The sequence below is a fragment of the Cygnus olor genome, chromosome 2 (assembly GCF_009769625.2).
Source record: "Cygnus olor isolate bCygOlo1 chromosome 2, bCygOlo1.pri.v2, whole genome shotgun sequence".
Classification (NCBI taxonomy): Eukaryota; Metazoa; Chordata; class Aves; order Anseriformes; family Anatidae; genus Cygnus; species Cygnus olor.
In genome coordinates this window covers 96,703,728-96,727,385 of record NC_049170.1, presented here as the reverse complement: position 1 = coordinate 96,727,385, position 23,658 = coordinate 96,703,728, and the positions used below count along the sequence as shown (strand labels likewise).

The 23,658-nt window shown below is 39.8% G+C and overlaps 2 protein-coding genes across 11 annotated transcripts in view; one reads left to right on the top strand and one right to left on the bottom strand.

The window, feature by feature from the left end:
• Positions 1–7,003, top strand: part of STX17 (syntaxin 17) — a 33,949-nt gene extending 26,946 nt beyond the window's left edge. For all 10 annotated transcript variants that reach the window (XM_040549412.1, XM_040549414.1, XM_040549417.1 and 7 more), the window contains 4 exons: positions 1,033–1,151; positions 1,236–1,286; positions 3,314–3,400; positions 4,110–7,003. In XM_040549412.1, the coding sequence (XP_040405346.1) occupies positions 1,033–1,151; positions 1,236–1,286; positions 3,314–3,400; positions 4,110–4,349 (497 nt within the window). In that variant the 3' untranslated portion in view covers positions 4,350–7,003. The remainder of the gene's footprint in view (positions 1–1,032; positions 1,152–1,235; positions 1,287–3,313; positions 3,401–4,109) is intronic.
• Positions 7,004–8,731: 1,728 nt separating this feature from the next.
• The window catches only part of ERP44 (endoplasmic reticulum protein 44), a 55,343-nt gene continuing 40,416 nt past the window's right edge, over positions 8,732–23,658 (bottom strand). The window contains exons 7-12 of the mRNA XM_040549409.1: positions 19,981–20,038; positions 18,458–18,574; positions 15,449–15,560; positions 14,885–15,026; positions 11,799–11,901; positions 8,732–9,326 (exon numbers count right to left, since the gene is read on the bottom strand). Coding sequence (XP_040405343.1) covers positions 9,225–9,326; positions 11,799–11,901; positions 14,885–15,026; positions 15,449–15,560; positions 18,458–18,574; positions 19,981–20,038 — 634 coding nt within the window. The 3' untranslated portion in view covers positions 8,732–9,224. The remainder of the gene's footprint in view (positions 9,327–11,798; positions 11,902–14,884; positions 15,027–15,448; positions 15,561–18,457; positions 18,575–19,980; positions 20,039–23,658) is intronic.

Here is a 23,658-nt window from a genome sequence, read left to right as displayed (position 1 = left end):
ATATTTACACTTTAATACTGTTAGAACTATCTAACCAGTCTTCCCTACATTAAGCTTTGATACTAACCTCCCAAGAAAGTAAACGTGTCCTATTAAAGTAGCTGTCTTCCTTCAGAAATTGTAGTTGTCTAAATTAGCATGATCTTTGCACCGTGTTTACATACATACATACGTTCTCCAGCCTGCCTTTCATACTCTCAAGCTATTCCTTAATCCTTGCTTATGATAAGCCAAACTTGTTATTCTTAATTAACACTGAATTACTTGTCCATAAATATTCACTTGTCCATTACAGCCGTAATGGCTCAAGACAGGGCTCTTTGACTGGAGGAGGTATGTGCGTATCTGTTCATTATATCTGCTTTCCCCATTTTCTTCCACAGTCTTTTACATTCAATCCAGTTGATTTAGAAAGGAAGATGCTTAAGAATATCCCCTTTACGCTGCTGAGCTTTAAATGTTTGCCATCCTTGCAGTACTGTTACGCAGTGGGACAGAGCGCTAAATGTTTGGCAGCACATTGCCTAGTTTTCACTGCTTTTACTTCAAGAACTTTTTCCTCTGGCTACTTTTAGACCCAAACGACTGACAATCTAACTGGTAGCATAAAAATCAATCATAAAATAAATAATTGTCCAGCTTTGGAAGTGAGGTGTTTTTATTTATTGTATGTAAATGAAGGTTTTGTCCCAAGCTGTGTTATTCTGTAAACTTTTAAAGCTCAGCTGATATAAAAGCAATTAACTGGGCCTAAATTCAGCAGTGTAATTTCTTCATCATTCTCAGAACCGATTGTGAAAGTGCGCTGTTAGAAATGAACCCGTTTCTTTGGCAATAATTTCCTTTTAAGAAACTGTGTAGTGCTGTGAGTGAGACTTTTCCCAATGTGAGAGTTTTCAGGGCTGTTGTTAAGCTTGAGTTAGATCAAATATCAATTTATTGATGAGAAACGTTAAGAGTGAGAAAACTTGCTTGTGTCACCTGCAGTCTGACCAAGTGCATTTATTTGTAAACGTCATGTTTTTCATTCAGAAACTTTATATAACACGGAAGTGAAGGATGGGTCCCAAAGTTTAATCCAGATGTATTCTCCCCTTCCTGAAATACCTCAGAATGAAAATGCAGCTGAGTCCTGGGAAACTTTAGAAGAGGTATGCTGGAACTCCCTTACAGCTATCTTGATGTTGTTGTTTTCAGCAACTATTACAAAATAACATTTGTTTTTTTATTTGTAGGACTTGATTCAGCTTAGCCAGTTGGTGACTGAATTTTCTGTGTTAGTCAACGTAAGTATTAATTCTGCATTCTCTATTAGATAGAAACTTGTAAAAAATAAAGAGTGAATGGATAACACCTAGATGGGAAACAAAAGATGAGCAATACTTCTGTCCATAATCTGAACCCAGACCGAGCTAGCTGTCTCTGGATAACAACAGAATAGCAGAATGACACTAAGTGAATTTATTCAGTCCAATATTAAACAAATTGAGAGTTCAAAATCCTAGTTGCTGTCAGGAACTTCAGGGAGATGCCCATCACTGAGCGGAGGCAGAGCAGTGTCCCCACAGTTAGCTGAGGTTCCTGCACAAAGCTCCTGTCTTTGCTACTTGGGACCCATGGTAAACGTGCCTCTGGTTTCAAAGCCTGAACATTTGATGCTTTCCAAAGTGGTAGGTGGTCCATATAATTATTACAAGTTATCTAGCACTAAATTGAAAGGTTTTCTTTTGGTTTTCAAGTAGTATCAGAAGAGAAATGTTCAAAAGCGTTAGTTTAACACACATAACTGCCCATTGTGGTTAGAAAACAAATAGCTCTTCCTTCAGTGAGCTGTTGCTACAAATACGTTCCTGGTTGTCCTGTTCATTCAGAATCTGTAAAGGTAAAATTCTGAGGAGATGGTACTCTTATTTCAGCACTAGTGATGGGTAATTACTCCTAAATTCTCATCACCGGAGCAACAGCTGATGTTCTAGCCAATGCCCCTTGCCATGCGCTGAACCTCAGAGGAAACACTGCAGTGCCAATTGATTCTTAACATTTCTAATTGTAATCATGAGGACAGACTTCAACAGACCTCACTGCACAGGTTGGATGCTTTCCAGGAACTTTTAATCTCTGAACTGGGAGTACTAGGAAAAGTCTGAAGATTCCCTCACCACTATAGTAACCTTTCTTTACCTTTATAAACATGGCTTTCAAATGGTTTGCACCTTTGTCACCCCCAGTTAGTTCTCAACGTTTAATTCTTCCTTTGCTAACAGGAATTTAAACAGACAGTTCTCATCTGCTAGGAGAGTCGTGTAATCTCCTTGCTGTTGGGTTAGGTGGGATAGGTGAGATAGCTTTTATCCTTTCTGCCGAACCTGTGCTAATTCACATACAAGATTGGTTAGGCTGGAAAGGGACAGATTTTTTTTTTTTTTAGTAGCCTGTTCCAGGAGTGGGCTTTGCACAGAACCAACATTAGCTATACTAGCAAGTGTCTGGAGTGTTTGATGGCGTGGATTAGATGGTAGATGAAGATACCAAAGCCAGTCTCAGCAGTTTCTGAATTAGAAAGAGGAAAAAGTTCCGAATGCCTTTTATTGAAGGTGAACATTAGCCATCTCATTATTCTGTAGCATAAAATAGCCTGAGTGCTGCTGAGATTAAAATCAGAACAAAGAAACCCACAAAACCCTCTGTCTTCTGAGGGAAACTGCAGGGGAATCTGACTGCGTTTAGAGAAAGGATGTAGTATTTTTTTTAAAGTGAAAGAACAGTGACATATAGAGCAGTAGCAAGTATATTTTCAGTAGCCACTATCATATTTGTAAAGTTAAGTTGCTGTTTTATAATGTCATACTTAAAGATTTTTATTTAGATTTCTTGGTATTGTATACCGCTTTGTTTGCTGGAATTGGTACTGATCTTATAAATGCTATCTATATAATTTTTTTTTGAACATGAAGCTCAGCAGGAAACGAAAATGCTAGTTTGGATTGTTTTGCCCTTTGGAATGCAAGTTCATCTATTCACAGGAAGGATTTAGAAATCATATGTTATGGGTTGTTTTCTCTAACAGTAGCAACACATTGTGTAATATTCGCACCGTATTATTACTTGATAGTTAAGCTTTTTTTAAAGCAAGTTTGTATTTTCAGCACAGTTTATCAGATACTATTAATGAACCACCATTAAGGCTGCATGGCTACAGTGTGTGGCAGATGAAAGCGGCTGTGGGGCCATGATTACAGGCATTAAAATGGTGTGTATTGGCCCACTGCTGCTTCCCAGCAGGCTACCTCACTCATAATTCCTTTGCATCTAGTCTCAGCAGGAGAAGATTGACAGGATTGAAGACCATGTCAACAGCGCTGCTGTGAATACTGAAGAGGGAACCAAAAACTTGAGGAAGGTAGGGATCTGCTCCTGCTGGTGAATCAATGGTACTCTGCCTCCCAGCAATCCTCTGTATTAACCCCATTGATCTGCCGTCTTTAATGCTGAGGGAGCCAGCAATTAAGGAAATAAGGAAGAAATGGCCCACAGGTAGCAGGGAAAAAAAAAATCAATCGCTTGTAATTTTCTATCACATCCAGGCTACTAGAAAATACCTTTTTTCTTTTTTTTTTTTTCTGCAAGTCACATTAGATGATATTCTGATGCTACTTTGGTGCACCTGCAAGACAAGAGCATTCAACGATTGGCTCACAAGAATCAAGTGAATGTAGGACAACAGGCTGATGATGGCATGCAATTTCAATTTATATGTCAGTGAGAGTTCCTAATAAGCCACAAGCCTGTATTTAGGCGTGTTATTGAAAAGTCTGAGCATTTTCTCAGTTTCTCGTTTGATTTAATGATGGAGATAAGGTAATAAGTAGTATATGTAATCAGCCAGTAGCATGTCAAAAGATCTGGTACCCAAATGCATACACGAGAGCTCTCTTTTGAATTGGTTTTGGTACGTACACGTGGGATAGTAGATCATTTTTTTTAAATACTAATTTGTAAAGTGTATTTATCACCGAGCATTCAACTCATTGCCAAGAGAGATGAAGGGAAAATGCACATCACAACAGGCAAGTATCCTAACTCTTTTTTTTTTCCCTCTCTCTTTACAGGCTGCGAAATACAAGCTGGCAGCTCTGCCTGTGGCAGGTGCTGTCATTGGGGGAGTGGTGGGGGGTCCTATTGGGCTCCTTGCAGGCTTCAAAGTGGCAGGAATTGCAGCTGCACTTGGTGGTGGGATTTTGGGCTTCACAGGTGGAAAATTGATACAAAGAAGAAAACAAAAACTGATTGATCAGGTCTCTTCCAGCTGTCCGGAGCTTTCTTGCCAAAGAGCCAAAAAATCCAGCTGAAGTATAGGTTCATCACGACTAGGAACAAAAGTATAGTAGCCGTGCTAATGACAGACTTGCAGCCTTACGCTTTAAATATGAGGCTGGGTTGTGTGAACTTGTGTGAAATTTTGCCAGCAAGTACTGTTATTGTGGGTGGGGGGAAACGGTAATGTCAGAACTTCAGAGCTTCCTCTTTTCAGATGCGATAAGTTGCATCAGTCTTTTAAGAATTACCTGGGTAACTTCTTTTAATTACAGAATTCTTAGGTGAGACACATGCACAGCCGTAATGATGGATGACAGGTGTTTCATGCTGATTTGCACAAAATGTCTTTCAAACGGTACCGAGGGAGAGACTTGGAAAACCCTAGTGCTTTCTCATGAACACCACCCAGAAGCTGGAACTTATATTGTAATTAATTATATTTTAATCTAATGCCTGTCCTCCAGAGACAGGGAAATAAGCTCCCATCCATCTTTCATGTTCAGAGTACTTCAAAATTTACTTCCCTTTATCAGAATTCCCAAACGCCTCCTGTGTGTGCCTGTTCAAAACTTGCACAGGGAAGCATTAGGTGCTATAGAGTAAGGTTAAAATGGTGGGTGAGCAATGTGGAGAAAAAATGCGTGTATAGCCAGCATCTGTCTGAATCAGCCAACTCAGATCAGCATCATCATTAGTTTTTTCCCATTTTCATATAGTTTTTTTTAATTTGTAAACTCCCCATTTGTTCAAAGCATAGTTCAATCTTAGCCTCAGAAGCAACCCTTGAGGACTGCCATCAGAGAATACTCATTTTCCATGGCTCTTCAGCTCCTTGGCACATCTCAAGAGCACTGCAGACGGAACGAAGTGCCAAACCCTAACCGTTCTGAGCCAGAAGCCTCGGCTTGCTGCAGGAGTGCTCCTGGGTAGATGCTGCTCTCGATTCTCATAGCCGGGCACCGGCAGCACTCCAGTGGGAGAGCTAAGTAGCTTCACTGGAAGGCGGTGCTGCAGCAGGGCCCGCTCCCTCAATCGTATTTTATCCCTCAAAGGTACCATTAGGTGCCAGGGGAGAGGGTGGTGAAGCAGCGAGGCCCCGTGAGTTACCTGTTAAATGGTGCCCCTGGCAGCTGACCAGATCCTGGGACTAGTTTGAAAATGGCAACCTGATACTGTTTGCTTCACGATAAGTAAGCCGTGCTTGTTCACGTCAGCTGCGCACCTCCTGCAGACTGCTTACTGCTGAGGCTTCTGCTCCCTCCTGCACTGCACGGCAGCCTCTCAGCCTTTTCAGTTGAGAGTTTGGGACATGCTGTACTGTGAAGCCTGCGTAGGGCTAGGTACTGTTTATAGTAAATGCCCGTTATCCTTACCTTCCTTATTTTGCTGCTTAAGAAGCCCTTTGCTTCTGTAACTTCTGTTGTTAAGTACAGGAGTGCTACCGTTTTTATTTTCACCTAAGCTTCCTGTTCAGCACGTGGTCCTACCTCCATCCTTCCAGGACGGTTCCCACACTATTGCTGCTGCTGTCAGGAGGAACAGAAAGTTGAGTTGGGAAGCTGCTGCTTTACGTTTTTAAATTGTTCAGTTCATCCTGAGCGCGGCAAGCTTGCTCGAGTCCTGTTTTATTAGGTGAACACTAAAGTCAGTGTTCAGCGCTGAGGTTCCCGAGCAGGGAACACGGTACAAGGAAGCATACCTTTTAGAAAAAGCTCCCTTTTTTAACCACTGCTTTGATAGCATCATTGGAAAGAACCGTCCGCTAATGACAGATGATAGGTTTTTATGTCTAGGGACACTGTAAACAACTGTTAGTTACAGCACAAGTACCTTTTTCTGAACAGTTCTGTATTACTTTTAAAATATGATTGAAATTGTTATCAGTCAGAGCATGGTGTCTATTTTAAGTAGGAGTGAGGCTCAGGGAAGCAATGTGTACAAGAATAGTTTTCACAAGTAATCACGAACATTGTCAAAACTGCACGTGTTAAAGCCGCAGTGCCTACATCTGTAAAATCAGCTGGAGTGGAAAACATGACCCGAGTAATTCAGCTCATTTGCGCCTGTCATGCAGAAACCCTCTTCTTTAAACGCGTCTTCTTTGGATGTAAATACATTTAACGAGTCTGTAACAACTTCACCCTATGGCTGCTCATTCCTGTGATTGGTAATTTCTACAGTTAAAGGAAGAAACTAAGGAAGAAGTTCTTAAATAGAAACTATGTTTGATTCTTTGTATGATTTAAAAAAAACAGGTCTGCTTTCCTACGGTACATTGCTAAACCACGTGCATTTATGTGCCAGCAGCCACATCAGAGATGTTGCAGGCTCTACTCTCTCCTCCTGAAGTGGACTTAATGCCAGGACAATCTGAAGTCAGAGCCGAGCTACTGCTACAGCTTATACAGTCAGCTTAGTATGGGCTCATCTCATAAAAGATCTAGCACAAAAACTATTCTTCCTCCTTGCGTCTTTAAGGAAGCAATTGAAAAACATTGTGTACACACTAAACTGGGGAGGCTGTTATTTAAGCCATGATTTTTAAAATAGGTGGGTTATTTACATATGTGAAAAAATATGGGCATCTGAGTAACAGAACTAGCATTTAAATTGCTAGGGATGTTAGTCAGAAGATATGCAAAATATACATAATTCTTTCAGACCAAATAAAAGTTTTTGCCTATCAGACTGTGTAGCGTTTATTTATAACGTCACTTTTTATTTCCTTTCAGCGTCTAAAAGCTTAATCCTTCAGCAATTTTCTATTACTAAAACCATTATGTTACTAACATTTAGGAATCCTGTACTGAGTTACCAAACACACACTTTAGCTATTAAAATATTTACATTGACTAAAATTAACACGAGTTCCTCAAGTGTCTCAGGCATCTAGTAACTGGTACAGAAATCAACTCCTGGAGTTCAATTAAAGAAAGAACTTGGAATGATTTTGTTCGGTGTGGGGATAACGCTAATGTTTGACAAACTCCCCTGATAGCCTGGAGAAGTGTTAAAGGAAAGGTTAGCTGAGCACTGAAGGGTTAAGACCAGTGACACAGATGATCAGGAATTGAGGGGCTCAGTTTGAAAAGCTCACATTTTGTCCAGCGCTCCCTGCATGGCACGCTTGCTCTACCTACTTAAATTCCTCATATCATCGGGTACTTCAAAAGCTTAAGTGATGCTGACCACCACGTTAAGTGTAAGTAGACTTCAGCTGTTCAACCTTCTGCTTGCAAATAGAAAAGTCACTTAGAAGTCAGTAGTCCATCCAGGTCAATGCTTATTGAGAACCCAGGAGAATCTGGTCCAACTCCGACAAAGACACAGTGAAGTGACTGACATAAAACTGATGCATCTCTCTATCGACCTGGCGCAGAGATGCCACAGCTCTAGGAACAAAGCCTTACTCAGAAAAACAAGTGTGGATTAAGAAAGGGGGCTGGAGGTGGCACATCCTTCCCTAACCAGGTGAAAGCACCAGCCCTTGGACCGCTGGTTGCATGATGAAGTAACATCTCTAGGAAGAAGTTCAGTCGTCTTCCACCAAACAGCAGTCATAAGTAAGAATCGGAAGGGAAAACAGGAAACTCAAAGGAGTAAGATGAGCGCTTTAAGGCACCACCTGGGAATAGACTATGATTTCAGATGCCCTAACAACTCAGTTCTGGGAGCAGTGCCTGCAGCAGATAACAAGTGGCAGCCTTAAAACCCTTCCCCTGCTGCCATCTTTGGACTCCAAGGGGAAGGTGGTACGAGTCAGCTGCCACAAGTGCTCCATTTGGAATGAAACATACGAAAAAAAGAGCTCTTAAACAGCCTCGCACTACCCTTTTAGCTACCAGTTCTGCATCTGCTCAGCTTTATCTCAGTGCTGGTCAGCGCTAGCACCCGTCTCCTCAGAATCACCCCAGAAAGCTTGTGTGCCTGAGGCTGGAGGTGCTTCACAGAGCAGGCTCTGTCGGGATCAGCTTTTGGCACAGCTGCACAGGGCCACGTGGCTCTTCTCAAATAGCCGAGCAAGAATCCAAGAATAAGCAATAAATAAGGCAAAAGGCAACAGGAGTAAAACAGTGTGGAATGGCTGTTTAGCAGGCAAACGTCTGCCAGGAATGCTGTTGTAACACTTGCATAGTGTTAGGTCATTTAAGACATCAGACATTTAAGAGTGACAAAACAGAAGACAGCAGAGCACTCCTAGTCCTCTCCTACTTTGAAGGGTTTGTAACATTTGTGTTCCTGTAACACAGTTATGTGTACAGCACAGTAATTCCAGGAAACCGGAGCAGGTCAATGCAGCCCTACCATCCAAAACACAGCCATCATCATTACAACTTTTCCTTTCCTCACCTGGTAATTAGTCAGAATTGTTTAATTGCTCAAACATTTAGACCCAGTAAAGCACCACACAAGATTCTGTAAAACTTTAATTTATTCCCTTCCCAAGTATCCAGAATAGAAGACCCTCTTAAGTTGGAGAAAAATGTGACAAAGAAAGAGATTACCAGGATAGCTGTTCACATGAAGAAGAAGAGAAAGCACGTACTACCAAGATTACACAGAAAACAACCCCAAAGTCCTATTTAATGGGATAGTGCAAGTTAACAGCATGTCTCTGGCAAGGATACCTTCATTTGGATTATAAAAGTTTTACAGAACAGAGTTAGATCAAGAGTCTGGATGGGTCTCTGGTATTTTACTCTAGCATTAGGAACGTACTGTTTGAAAGATGCTGTACAGAATGACCCACCAAACAAATGTATTTACAAGCCTGGGGAGAAAAAAATTATTTTTCAGTTTATTCAAAATAAAAATACACATAGAATTATGAAAATATAGGTTTACTATTTCCACCACACAGAAGTCAATGCTGCTGTCTGAAAGGCTTGCAAGATCATTTCAAGTTTTTAAAGTTCATCTTTTTCCCTCAATAAGGTGTACCTATGTTCACTGGGTGCCAGCTTCTGGAATGAACTCTCTGGTGGGCTGCTTGCTAAATCCTGAATTGGCTGAAAAACAGAACAAACCGTAAAATCACTCGTTACACATTTTTATCAGCAATTGCCTCCATTAAATGAGCTTCTAACAGTTAGAGGAGTGCACAAATAGCCAGCATTCTCACAAATTGAGCTTTTTTTGGAGCGGGGGACATACTAAAAGTCCCACGTAGGTAAATACACATCCACACACATATTAAGTGCCATCGGTTAAGGACATTTCTTCTGTTAGCAGATCTGAAAGGTAACTACCATCATACAAGCTTCTGTACAAGTGACTTAAAAGTCTTTCAAACGCACCCTACTATAGATTTGAGCATCTGCTACTTGCTTTGAAGGTATTTTGGTTTGTGTGTTTGATTTTCGGATACCAGGGCAAAAGTACAATCTCTGCCAAAGTATTTTAAAAGTAATTTCCTGTGAAAAACCAAAAAAAACCCACATGTAACTCAGGGGACATGTATGACTTAGGAGAGCAAGCTCCAGCTTAATTTCCACCCAGTATTTCCATTGCACAGGCATACACATCTTCCACAAGATGGCAGAATGCCATATAAAGATGAGAAAGTAAACAAAGCTAGGAAACTAGATCGTGTCCCTGTTCTCCCTCGGAAAACGCACATGAGAGCCAGTGTGCAGCTCTCGGCATCGAGCCTCTGCCCAGATGTGCGGCAGAATCCAGGAAATCGGCAGGCTTCCTCCCTCCCTGGCCAAACTTGCTCCACGTTGTACTGGCCTTGAAGTATGCCTAGCCCCAAGCCGACTGAGCAGCCTGCGCCTCAGTCTCCTGCTCTGCTTGACACTATTTCCTCCAGCTCCTCCCACTGACCTGAATTCAAGTTGCTCACTGAATTCTTGGGAAACACTGGAAGTTACCAGTTAAATGAACTAACAGGGGGAAAATTCGGCCTTCGTGTTTCCACAGCCAATCATCACAGTCAAAAGCAGTCATTCTCCCTGCCCAAGGCACTCTCTCCTATTCCACAGCCAATGTGCTGTGTCTCCTCTCCAGTGACTGCAGCTGTGGATCCCCCTGGTCCCTGAACTTACTTTCCATTTATGAGTTTACTTGAGCAGCCTACGCATGGGTAAGGTGTTAGAACAGCAAGGGGCTCGGCTTATTTCAGCATCACCAATGCCTGCTGCTGTTCTGAGGCCAGTTGCTCACAACCTCGCTTTGGGGCCAGTCACCCACAGAGCGCTGGGAACAACTCTTGACTCACAAATCTGCAGGCTTTTCGTAGAATCACAGATTTGTTTGGGTTGGAAGGGACCTTAAAGACCATCCAGTTCCAACCCCCTGCCATGGGCAGGGACACCAACCACCAGACCAGGTTGCCCAAAGCCCCATCCAGCCTGGCCTTGAGCACCTCCAGGGCTGGGGCATCCACAGCTCCTCTGGGCAACCTGTGCCAGTGCCTCACCACCCTCACAGTGAAGAATTTCCTCCTAACCTCTAATCTAAATCTATCCTCTTTTAGTTTAAGACCATTCCCCCTTGTCCCATCATTATCCCAAGGCACCCCAATACGAGGGGAAAGGGTCTCCTCTGGGACCAACATGGCTCTTTGACGGCTAGACAATATAACATCTATGTCAAAATGACTGTATAAAAACAATTATTTCTTTAGATAGAGTCCGAGGTAACGAGAAGGTTGCCTGACAGACTTATATTTGCATTTCCCAGCATGACACCAAGTGCATGAGCAGAGGGGTGCATCATGGAGACCCAAGACTGAGTAAGAGACAGACTGGGCTGAGCTGAGGAAATCAGAGCTAGAAAAGTCCTTTCTTTTCTGCCTACTGGTTAAAGCTCAGCACTGAGGTGCCGAGTTTTGTCTGAAGAAGGATCTGGAAGTTATGTTCCTGAAGAGATCCCAGGAGTGGCTGCCATGCATGTAAATATAATCATCTTTAAGAAGAATAGTAAGTAATCCGCACTGACAAATGCAGTCTGTGACTACTATTAATGCCACTTTTTATCTGTATTAATAAAAGTAATAAGCCCCATTACCACTTATCACTCCTTAGTTGATGCTCTAATAATCTGCCTCCTGCTTGGATTGGTGACTACAAGTCAATAAATACAACAACTGATGTTTCCCCTTAGAAGCACCCTCTCAGTACGTTATGTGGGCTACAATGCATTTATGGTTTTATATCAGTTTTCCCTACTGAAAATCAAATGAGAACATAAGAGCAGCTTTATAAGCTCAAAAAAGTTGTCTAGACCAGGATCTTTCAGTGGAGAAAACAGATATTCTTACACTCCTTCCTTTATACAAGGAAGATAGGTAGTGTATTTCCCTCTAATGCTCTCCGTCCCTTTAACCAAAAGAAGCTTTTAAAGAAAGAGCAAAGCAGAAATGGCAACATTCTGTTTCTATAACAGATTTCTCTTTCAGAAATAAAGTACAGCTATGACAAGGAAAAAAACCAGTCTTCATTAAATGGCCAAATTACATGTGTTTGGTGTATCCTTACCTGACCAGGTGCTACATCAGTTGGATCAGGGCCGTGATGAAACTCTCTATGCAATTTTCCAGAATGCAAGTCTAGTACAAATTGCTTCAGTTTACCTGGAACTCTGGAACAAATTAAACAAACACCCACATGTTTATTAGAAGTTAAGTCCAAACACAGAAGACAAAGTGTACTGTTTAGAGTAGCCAACTTCTGTTCATCTGGCACACTATGTTCACTTTCAAGGGATTAATAGAGGACAGAAAGCAAATGGTTTGTTAAGGTATCCTACCAGCTTCTTTTTCTTTCCACTGTCTCTCGAGAACACAGCAAGTATTTCATCTTTTCAATAACTCCCACCGCGTCGTACTAGCCAATAACTTCATTGTATACTCACTTCAGCTCCCCACTAACCATAATGTAAGGGAGAACAGCAGGCTCCAAGTGCACAGTTTACAGATACAAATGACAGTTGGGTAGCAGTATTGACAAAACATCTTTGAAAGGTTCTCTACTGCCTGAGTAACTGCATATACACTAGAGATAAGCACTAAGAGGATATCAATTTAAATCTAATCTGAAATCATCTACTGTCACCCACAGCAAACGTGCTAAACTACAGCATCCAATTTTATTTGCGAGATGTCAAATAGACTAAAAAGCTTAAAAGGAGGAGTTGATCTAATAAGCATCAAAGATGAGATTAAAAAAATCAACACGAGCAGCACACGTGCAATCAAAAGATTGCTTACGGAGCTAAAAGATGGAGACAGGTTTAGTAGGGAGCCCTTCATTAGGCCAATTAGGAAAGTGGGACAAAGTGGGGTGAGGCTGGCTACCAGCTGTATTCCAGATCATTATTCAACTCTACGGACAAAAAGTAGCGTAAGGTCGAGTCAGAGGGTATCAGCACAGCAGTGCCGCTAACTGTAAGCGAGCGGTAGCACTTTGAGGGACCTCTTCCCTTCCCAGGCAGGATCAGGAATTAGCGCTGAGGTAGAGAAGGGTGTTCATTTCAGCCCAGCTGTACAAACAGTAGGATCGCTGCTCCTTGGGCTCCTAGGAGCCTACGGGTCAGCCATGCTGCTGACGACATTCCTCTCCAACCTCTTCTCCTCCCCTAACGCAGCAAGGGCATTTGGTGCCTACAGCCCCTTGTAGCTCCCCAGTTCTCTCTGAAAAACTCCAGCAGATTTGTTGAACAGTCCCCGTTATCACTTCCAACCTGCAACAGCAGGCTGAATAGCGCCAAGTGGCCAAAGCAGGAGGAAGAAATGCTGCGTGAAGGTCTGATTTGCCTCTGAAGTGGCTGTTCTCCAAATCGCAACTCTCTAAAGAGGACAGCAGCAATACCAGTTGAGGAAATCAAAGTATGGGTATCCAAACCCTACGGGTTGGTGGCAGCAGTGAGATTACAAGAAAGAAAAGTCTGGGAAAAAAAAAAAAAAAAGACCAGAAAAATGTACTAAAATGGCAGAAATCCTCACAGGTGAAGAAAAGTCTTAGCATTAAGATTTTAAATGATCTCCAAGCACTCTTCATTTCCAAACCGTTTGTTACGTACTTCTAAGTACCAGCTCAATCTCCCAGAGCAAGACTGAATAATTATTTATCACCAAGCAACTGTCTCCAATCCTGACATCTCTCTCATCTTCATTTGTATGTAACAACTGGTATACAAACAGGCAAGTAGCTGTCATTATTTTGATAGTGTTTCACAGAAACAGAATGTGTAAAATACATAACGTGAAAGTCGAAACTAAACATCTCTATTACCCCTCTGTAAGAGATAATGATTTATTTTAGGACTGTTTTCAAAGTGACAATGAAAAGAGCGCTTAAAAAATGCAAATCACACTTTTTTTTTTAAAGCATTGACACGTGCAGTGAACATGATCTTCTTCCAAAGAAATAGGAACAGGAGGAGAAAAATAATCACTATGATTTTCAACATGCATAGCTTTAGATATTTGAAAAGCACTACTGCAGTTAGTATTACAAAAAAAAAATCGAAGGACTACACTTTTAGCTTGTGGAGAATTACGGGGAAAAGGTGGGTTTGAACTCTCCTTCCAAACATAAACATTTCAGGTAGAAAAATGCCTGCTGGAATGGCAGAATTAGACAAGGTTATGCTGACATTGCATGTTAAATCTGAGCTTTGAATCCTTGGCTTTGACCAAAACAAATTATAATTAAAATACTCTGAGTTTCCAAAAGTAAGAATGAGCAAAGATTGAAGTCTCAAAGCCTAGACCCCTAACCAGGACTTCGAAAGCAGTGTATATGGAGGTATCTCCTTTGAAACAGAAAATGGAATTTAACACAACCTGAAGACAAAAACAGAACGCTTGAAGATTTCTTCAGGTCCCTGAAGATGTGTACACATCTTCACTCTTCAGCAGAACTGGGGAGACTAAACATCTGCTTCCTATGACTGCTTTCAAGGCAGCACAATATGAAAAGACAGGCTGATGTAAAAGAGGAATTATCAAAGCAGTATTTCACTTAAGCACCCTAACGCTTCTCTCTCATGTATTTTATTGAGATAATCTGCCACTGATCAACTGTTTTACACAGTGCACTTTGAAAACTTCAGAAACCCAGGCAATAAGGATTTCTCTGCCAACATTCCAGGCTAGACTAATGCAGGAAGGTTGGGATCGCAGAGCAGGAAAAACCAAACCAACAGGCTTCTTACACAGGGCATTTTACAATAGTCATTGCATAACAGCAGTTAGACATTGTGTGTTATTTTAAAGCTTTTAAAGTTAATTGGTACATCTAGAGCAATGGTAGTAAAAATACCATGCCAGGTTCCAAATACTTAACTATTAAGAAAAACAGCAAAACTTTGAAAGAGCAGCCGCCTTCTAAAAACTTAATGTGAGATTCTCTTCTAACATAAAAGCAATGAACTCCATTTAAACAAACACATCACACCCAGTCATACCAACTTAAGACTCTTACATTGACTTGCGCACAGGCAGCCTTACCTATCCCAGATTTATTCATCTTCCTATTATAACCCTATTTAAAATATAGGCATGTGTTTTCCTTTGTTCTTCTCAACAGAAAAAATAACACGCACAGAGAAGAATACTTACGAGAGGTCACTGAAGTCTGGAAAAACATACATGTGCCTGAAACTATCGATAGCAATAACCGGACAGTCTGCTGGAGTCTTCTGAATATGGAGGAGGGGGTGCCTGAATTTATCACAGTCAGCATGGAGGAAGTTTATTGTACCTTGAAATTGTGTGCAGAAAAAAATCCATGTTAGAATTTATTTTATTTATCCTGAATCCTACTCTAAGTATTTTCACAAATAGTACAAAGGTGGAGATACTAAATAGATACAACATGCAAATTTGAAAACAGATTTAAACAACTAGGCACCTAAAATAACAGATTTTCTGAAAGTGTTTTTGGCTACAACACAAGCTGAAGTTTTGTTTTAATGGCTTCTCAAACTGTATGAAATTGGTGAGACATGGACGATTTCTGAAATAGTTCCTTAATAATAAATTGTTTCAACTTTAATCACTTCTAGAGGAATCAATCCTCACCGTCAAGAAGCACATAAAACTAGGCTTCTGTTTGACCTTTGCTTCCATTCTACATTGAGTTCATCTGAAAAAAGTCTGTAGCAATAAAGAGTTGATACAAACCTTTTTCACTTATTAACTGTCGTGCAACCTCCTGTTGGAATTTCTCTAAACTCTCCAAGTCATCCTTCATGTGGAAAAGTATGAGAAAAGGAAGGCCTTCTTCTGTCAGTTCCTGCGCAGAAAACAAAAGACAAGATTCATTTCTTCTACTTCCTAAATACACTTAAGTGATTCCAGCAGTTTTCAAAGTCAGCAAGATCTCTGATTTATAAAGACCAGAAAAAGATATAATTAAGGACATTAACTGCTGACCTTTCATCTAAGACACCCAATTTACACAGGTAACTCTGTTTCTTTCCCCTTTATCATATGTAGCAGTTAAAAGATGCAAGTATTTCATTATTAACATTTTAGAAGTTGGTGATTTCTTAGCCTAACTCAACAAATGAGTATCTTTAACTATCTCCCATCCTTAAGAAAAAAAAAAGCAGAAGCTAATGACATGACTGTACCGTTTACAATCAAGCACTACTCTTTCGCCAATGAGCGTGTCCTGACTGGTCAACTGCGTAAAGCATCATTATGAAACTCACATGCTGATACATTACTAAAGGTGAGAAACAAATGAAAATCTTTGTTGGACAGGCAAGCTTTAGTTCCTCGTTAGGAATGCATTCTTGCAGCCCGAGTGCCTTCCAAAGATCTCTCTTCAGGGACAGCTAATTGTATGAATTCCTGAAATATTTTATTCAGGAATTTTCTTTTATTCAAAACCAAAACAAAACATGAACTACACATATTTGCTTACTTCAGAAGTCATTTTTTTGAGTCAAACGTCAGTTCAATTTACTGGAGACCAACTGAAGAAAGCCATTTACCAAAGGAAATGCCTACGATCTCACTTATCTTTCATTTGCACAACTGGTATACAAGCAAGTGCTGCTTTTTCTTTGTTTCCATTCTGTATCTGAATAAAGTCTATGCTTTTTGAGAAAGACAGCACTTGACAGCACTTCTACCACCAAATACAGTTTCTTCAGATACTTTCAATCTGCAGCAAGTTGGAAGAAACGCTTTCCCTATCAGCACGCAGCCAGTTTCATGGTGGACATGAAATAGCCAGCAGCCTCCTTTCAAGCGAGCCTGCAAATCAAGTCGAAGCTCAGTCTTTTAACAGCAGGTTCCAAAAATCCTCATAACTTCAGTGCTCTTGGCAAAACGGAAACTTCCCAACCCATCACTAAAACAACCCCTGATCACATTTGCTCACTCATTTTTCATTTAAAATTTATAGTAGAAATTGTTGCATTCATATTGAAGTATTCTGGTACCATAAACGCAGCCTAAGTCACATCACTCCCTAGCTTTACTCTGTAGTATTGTGCAGTATATATTGCGAGCCTATTTAACTACTATGCAATTTCAGCAGGCAGAAATCTCTATTTTAGCACGTTTAAATTTGTTTGGGTAACAGCGACACTGAAATTTTTAAACAAAGTTGCCAGGCAAAACATCGGGTTGGAATTGAAAATATTTGCCTAAGTAAACGGGAATTGAAGGTTGCAAGAACAACCAGAAAAGCCAAGACACAATGTGATACAGACTGACAGTGACGAACCTTGGCTTCTAAGGCTCAAAAATCCAATTTCACCATGGGAAAAGTACACTGAAAATCTATCTCACAGGTCTAAACACAACGGCATGTGGTATCTTTTACGTGGCAACTGACTGAGTTGCGAATGAAGATTAATATTTGTTTAACTAAGAACTTTCCAATGTAAGTTGGCGGCGTTGACTAGAAGGTCATACTTAAATTGTTTTGTGCATCCCACCCTATTCCTCCCTCATGCAAATTGAAGTGTTCTGCATGCCCAGAGAAGCAGTGTTACATACTGTGCACGTTCAGGATAAAAATTAAGAACTTGTGTAAACTGAGAACAATGGATTCTTCTGTCATGCGACCGATTCTTTGGTTCAAAACCAACGTGGACAACGTGCTGCAATTCATTACAAACTTAACAGAGTTTCTAGCAGATGCTGTGGCTATATACAAATACTCCCTCTGAGACGCTTTGACCTTTCTAATTGTTTTTTTCCCTGTTTATTTAACAAAAAAGTTATAATACAGATCTGGAAATAGGTGAAAAGAAGAGTAAGTCATGAAAGGAAAAAGAAAAGCACTGAAAGAAAATAAGGATAATTAGAAGAAAAAATGTTTAAATGCATGCCCCCAAATCCCACTTTATGAATTACAGCTAAAGGCAAAAGCCAAGGAAAAGGACACGTGAACCTAAAAAGATTAAGAAGGTATTGGTGCTTAAATACATTGACCAAAAAAAAAAAAAAAAAAAAATGTTCTTTATTATGATTCATGGAAGTAGCCAGCTCCATAGATGGTTAACACTGTTTAACTATTATTAGCCACTTCAGAAGTGGCTAACACAGTAACATTTTTCTACTGCTAACTTTAACATCAAATTTTAAAAGCTAACTGACTATAATTAAATGATGGTTCACAACTATTTTATTCTTTTGAACTGTCATGGACATGCTCACATGGATATTTTCTACCTTGACTAGAAACATTTTTTTCAAGGTTGTATTAAGCAAAAAAACACTTAAATAATATTTCTCTCTGGATTTTAAAACAAATCAGTATCTTGTCATAACACTTGCAATTTACATAAATAATACAGTCTACCCAAGGTGTTACGCACTCATGTCACTCACAGGTACTTACAGACACACATTCTTACACATGTATGCTCTTAGTGTCCAACTGCCCACACTCATCAAGTCTCCAGACACTTTTTATATGACCTATATGCATGACTAGTTTTTTTTTTTTTTAAACACTACCAGACTAAAAAGCTATCACAAATTTGCCTCCAGTGAACTTCAAGTCTAACTAAAAAGCTCCAGAACAGCGAAAAAAATCACACGACAACTATTTTCTGCAAAAAGCAAAGCATGCAGAAGGTTGTTGGGCATGAATGAAAGACCCTGAAAGACACATTTTGATTTTGAGAAGGAAATCCCCAAAGTAGAAAGGTAGAAAAAAATTCTTACCTCCCCATTTTCAAATGTAATTTCTCGAACTAGTGGTACACATTTATCTTGTGTCCATGCATAAATCAAATCAAAATTGGTTAGAGAGCCTAAATATACCATATCTGGGGCATTTTCCTGTTGAAAAGAAAAATACTAGTTGAGAAACAGTAAAAATGACATTCCTACTGACCTGACATAAAGGTGACAATGTCTAGACAAATATTAAAAACCAATCTTACGCCCATATTCAACTGCCATGCACGTAACACTTCTATAAACTAAGTTACAGAAATACAAGCAAATAATTGCATGATCACTTATGCAATCAACTCCACTTCCTAAGATAACCTATGGGGAATTAACTTCTGTCAGGTGGACAAATAACTCCATACCTAAAAATACCCTATTTTGTCCATACTACCCTACTCCTCCATCATGCATTTACATCAGATGTAAACTAAATGCAGATACTAAGCTCCTTCATGCTGGCAGTTATAAAGAATCACCAAAAAAAAACCCCACAACATAAAACAAACACACACGAAGTCCTCTAGGACTTGAAATTGGTATTTTACATTTGCTTTGCCAAAGATATGAATAAATAATAATTTTCCTTTCCTTTTCCTTTCCTTTGTTCACTAGTAGTTATAACTCAGTGTTCAGTGCTACCAACTTTTAAATGTAATTAAAGTTTTGGTTAACACCAAGTAAAGCACAGTTGTTGTGGTTTGACCCGGCTGGCACCCAGCCGAAACCAGGACAACAGCTTAGTAAGCTGAGGGCATGATTAAGCACACATTGATTCAGAAATGCCATATAAGCCATGTAACTTAATACAATGTTTTGGCAGAAAGAGGTTTGAAGTCCCCTTTCCCCTTAGGTCATTGTCTTTTTTAAAAATTTTATTATTATGTAAGCAACATTTTTTTTTATGTATTTCAGAAAGGAGCATATGTGCAAATATTACGTTTCTAAGAAGTCTTGCAGATCTTTCTCCGTACTGAATTTTTCCTCAAGTTAAACTACGGGAGTTTGTTAACATGCTGTTAATTTCTACTATTTTTTTTAAACAAAGAAAATAGCTTTTAGCTCCCCAATGAGCTAAACCACATAAGACAGGCAAGTTATAGTCAGAAAATTGCCACCTGCATTGAGAAATGGAAGGTTCGCCAAGTGTTGAACTTCAGACTTTTTTTTTTTTTTAAAGACATCTATAGGAGACAAAATATCTATATATACCTATATAGGTATATATGAGATAAATTGACTGCTTTACTACAGAAAAAACAATTTCTGGACACTGAAATAAAAAATGTCAGATATAGGTTTTGCACACTTAATTGGCAACAAATGACATCGAGATATTTTTCACTGGCTCTGAAACACCAGCTCCTATGACCCTATTTCTCACTCTGTTTAGCAATGAAATAAAAGTAAGATTAAAGATGCAGCAGCATACTGAATGGTGTGAATATAGTCTCCATTAGTTCATATTCATATATAAAGAAAATTAGCAAAATAAAATACATAGTTACACTTACCCCTGGTGGCTTGTAGATTATATTGTCTCCGCTAAATCTCTCTGCTTTTGAAATAGCCCTACAACAAACCAACCAGTAAGCATGTCTCGGTACAGACAAACAAAATAACTGATACCAAAAATCATATTTTAATTTGCTATCTTCACTACATTTTTCCTTCAAAATTTGAAGAATCAAAGTGCTTGATCTTTAAAGTAAAGTGACTTCACAGATTCTTGGTCAGGCTAGGTGAGAGGGCAGTAATGGAAGCAGCAAGCCAGATCCATAAGATGAGAAGTCTGGAGTAAAGGCATCAAAGTGCAAGTGATGAACGCTTGTAGAATTTTGGATATGAGATCAGCAGAGAACAATGTTAATGAATTAATATGACCTTGTAAATTAAAAAAAAAGGTAATAATTAAATACTCTTTCTTAAAAAAGGAAATGAGAGAGAAATGGATTTTTGTTTGTATTTATTCTTCCTGTTCCATTCTTTACATTGGAAATTTACGTCTTATCTACCTTTATAGAGCAGGGCTTTGCTAAACTCTACTGGCACAGCTAATGAGAAGACGGAGAGCAAACAAGGCCACACTAGATCTGTTTTGAGGATAAAATGGACAGAGAGCACAAGATGCAGCCTGTGGCTTCTGACCACTGATGGTACACGTGTGCCTGGAGAACACATGCAGCTCCTCCTAGATATTCAGCTTAGCATTACACCTTAGTGAATTCCCCCCTCACCTCTGGCATGTTTTGTGGTTCCTTAAATCTCAACCAAAACAGAGCATCCCAAAAGCTGCTACCTTGAACCCCAGAATTGATCATCTCTTATTTAAATAGATAGGGACTGCTAGGCATGCAACATCAGAGAGATGCCCTGCCTTCTCTGCCATGCCTTGCTGTGCCATCTTAACTGAAGCTAGCTAAACAGACCCAGCTGGCTGATTACGCCTCCAGAGAATGAGATGAACCATCTATTTCTTCTCCTTCTTGCACAGACTAGGAAAGGAAAGCATGTCAACCTCTGGGAAGGCTGACAACCCCTGTTCCAGCTTCTTCAGTTATAATATCTCTTCTATGGACTCAATATAAACACTGCTGAAGACTGATTAAGAGGGAAGGGAGGAAAAAAAAGAACAAAGGAAAAATCTTAATTTATCTTGCTGCAGGAGGAAGTAAATCTCCCAGAGGTCTGAAAAGAACTGGAGGGCAAAGCAAAAAAAGACATCACAAGGCTTAATTCAAAGTACCTGTGTTTCGTTTACTTTATTTGATCCAGTTATCCTTCTCATAGCATGTACAAAAGATGCCTTGCCTAGTATGTTACACCTATCACTATTTTCACCAGCTTAGAGATGTGTATTTTAAAATGCATTTTCGTATTCCAGGTATGACTGCTCCAAGAACAAAAAATTAGGCTTCTTTGTAATCATCATCATCACTGAGGTGAACCACTTACATCCCAATCAATCCTTCACCAAATAACAAGAAAGTGAAGACATTCAAGCCCCTGCCCAATCACTGCTGATAAACTGGTAATACTTTGCTAGGAAATACGAGCTATAGGCTAGGCCTTTTGTGGACCCTCAAGAGTCCTCTTCTGTGTACTTCCATTTCAGTAGCTGCAACTGTGACTGATTTGTTTCAGACAAGTCAAAGTGGGGACATGAGGAGGAAATACTGAATCCCTAAAGATACTTCTTTTCAAAACAACCCAAATGGAAACACCAGCAGTTTGAGTTTCATCTCTCCTTGAAGCAATAACCTAGAAAGCAAGCCTTTTGGAACCATGTAAACCCCTCACATTTGCTTGCTAAAATTAAAACAGTTCTCAGATATGCCACTTTCTTCCCTGAATTATCTACAGTTCATCACAGACCTTTAAGATAAACGTAATTTTTGGCGGCTTGTTTTCTGTTTCTGCATTTGGCTTTGTATGCTGCAGCACAACAGCACATAGCCATGTTTTTCACTCCTATGAACATTTCAGATTTGCCCTACTGTAGTTCTACCTTTAAATACTAGCTCCGGTGTCTCTTCGTCAGTGCACCTCCTACCTCCTTCTGCTTACAACTCTTCTCTCACTCATCTTGCTCTGTGGTCCTCACAAACTGTAACAGAGTTGTAAAGATCAGCTGATTTAAGAATAATTATCTAGATGATCCTGAACTAAGCAGCACTAACGCTGGTTAAAAATAAGCTATTACAACTACCTGAGGCCAGAACGATTTTGACATAGCAGGGAACAGTTCTACCTTGACTGAATTATTTTTTTTCCTGCCGAACTCATCTGTTTCACTTTTAGCCTACCAGAAGTTTGAACACGATGGCTCACATTACTGTCATATCTGCCATACCACAATACCTGCCAAACTCTTTGTTCATACCAAAGTCAGAAATCCCTCCCAGGGCCTGTTGGGAGGCTGAGTCAGAAGAGTCCGACTGATCAGGGACAGCTCCCAGTGAAACACTTTGCTATTTATAATCTCAATAGAAACCACTTATGCAGACTCCCTTGGAAATCTTTTTGCACGTTATTTTTTGTAGGAAGCTTGAGAGCTGCAGCCACTCAGAGCTGAAAACACTTAGTTTCCAGGACTGCTGTCTGGAAGGCTTCACTTTAACACCCTAACGGCTCCAGGCTAGAAAGGGAACAGAAACAAGGCTGGTGAAGTCAGAAATGACAAGCCTCTTTGCAGGACCTTAAGTAACAAGGGCAGGTTACAAATAACCAAACTCTGATCTGTTCCATTATGCTTGCTTACTGCCTACATACAAAGGAAAAACAAATAAATAAAAAGCAGCCTCTACTTCAAGAGCGGCATCCAACAATTAAATGTTAACAACTGAGTGCTGGGAGACTACTGCTCATTGTACCAGGCTGACAAATAGCAAACCAAGGACTAACAGATTCAAACAATAGGGGAAAGAACCTTAGAAGTATTGTTACCTTTCTAATTATTCCTTTTTTTTAAAAGGCATTTCTGAAATAAATGATTAAAGTCATTTGAGGGGGTCAAAATAATTCCAAGTTCTATTAGTAACTCAGACTGGCTGCCCTGAGAACCAGAACGGATGCAGTTGTCAGAAAACATGCCTGAGATAATGGCCACTTCTTTGGGATGAGACCAACATCAGTTGCACAAGATCTGATTATTCTCCCATGGCCAAGACTGTTTACACAGTCATAGGATATCTAATTAGGAAGTGGAATAAGGGAAAGCCACCTGTACTCCTGTATGTTACAAACACTCCCCTCTTTGCCTCCAAGACTTTTACAAAAAAAAGACTTCAAGAGGCATAAGAGACTGACAAAAATTTTTCTTCAGACAGATAAAATTTTCTACCTTGATCCAGTTGCTTTGCTATTCTTCATTCGCTACATTCAATTCAAAAAACCCTTAGGGCAACTGTATGTGGTATAAAAGCTAGTATAATCCATACAAATTCCTGATCTTGCAACTGCGGGTAGATTGCAAACCACTGCATTCACATTAATGCCCAATCACTTTAAATTGGTTGCTGCTGGCACATTAAACACTGCAGAAAGAGTCTATAATTGCATTTTATTATGCTACTTAAAAAGAAAATCACTCACTCCCAATTTATTCTGCTTTCCCCAGTGAATATCTTTTAATATTTTTAAACATTGGTGTAAATCTGTATAACAAGGAGAAATTTGAATTTCTTAAGGTT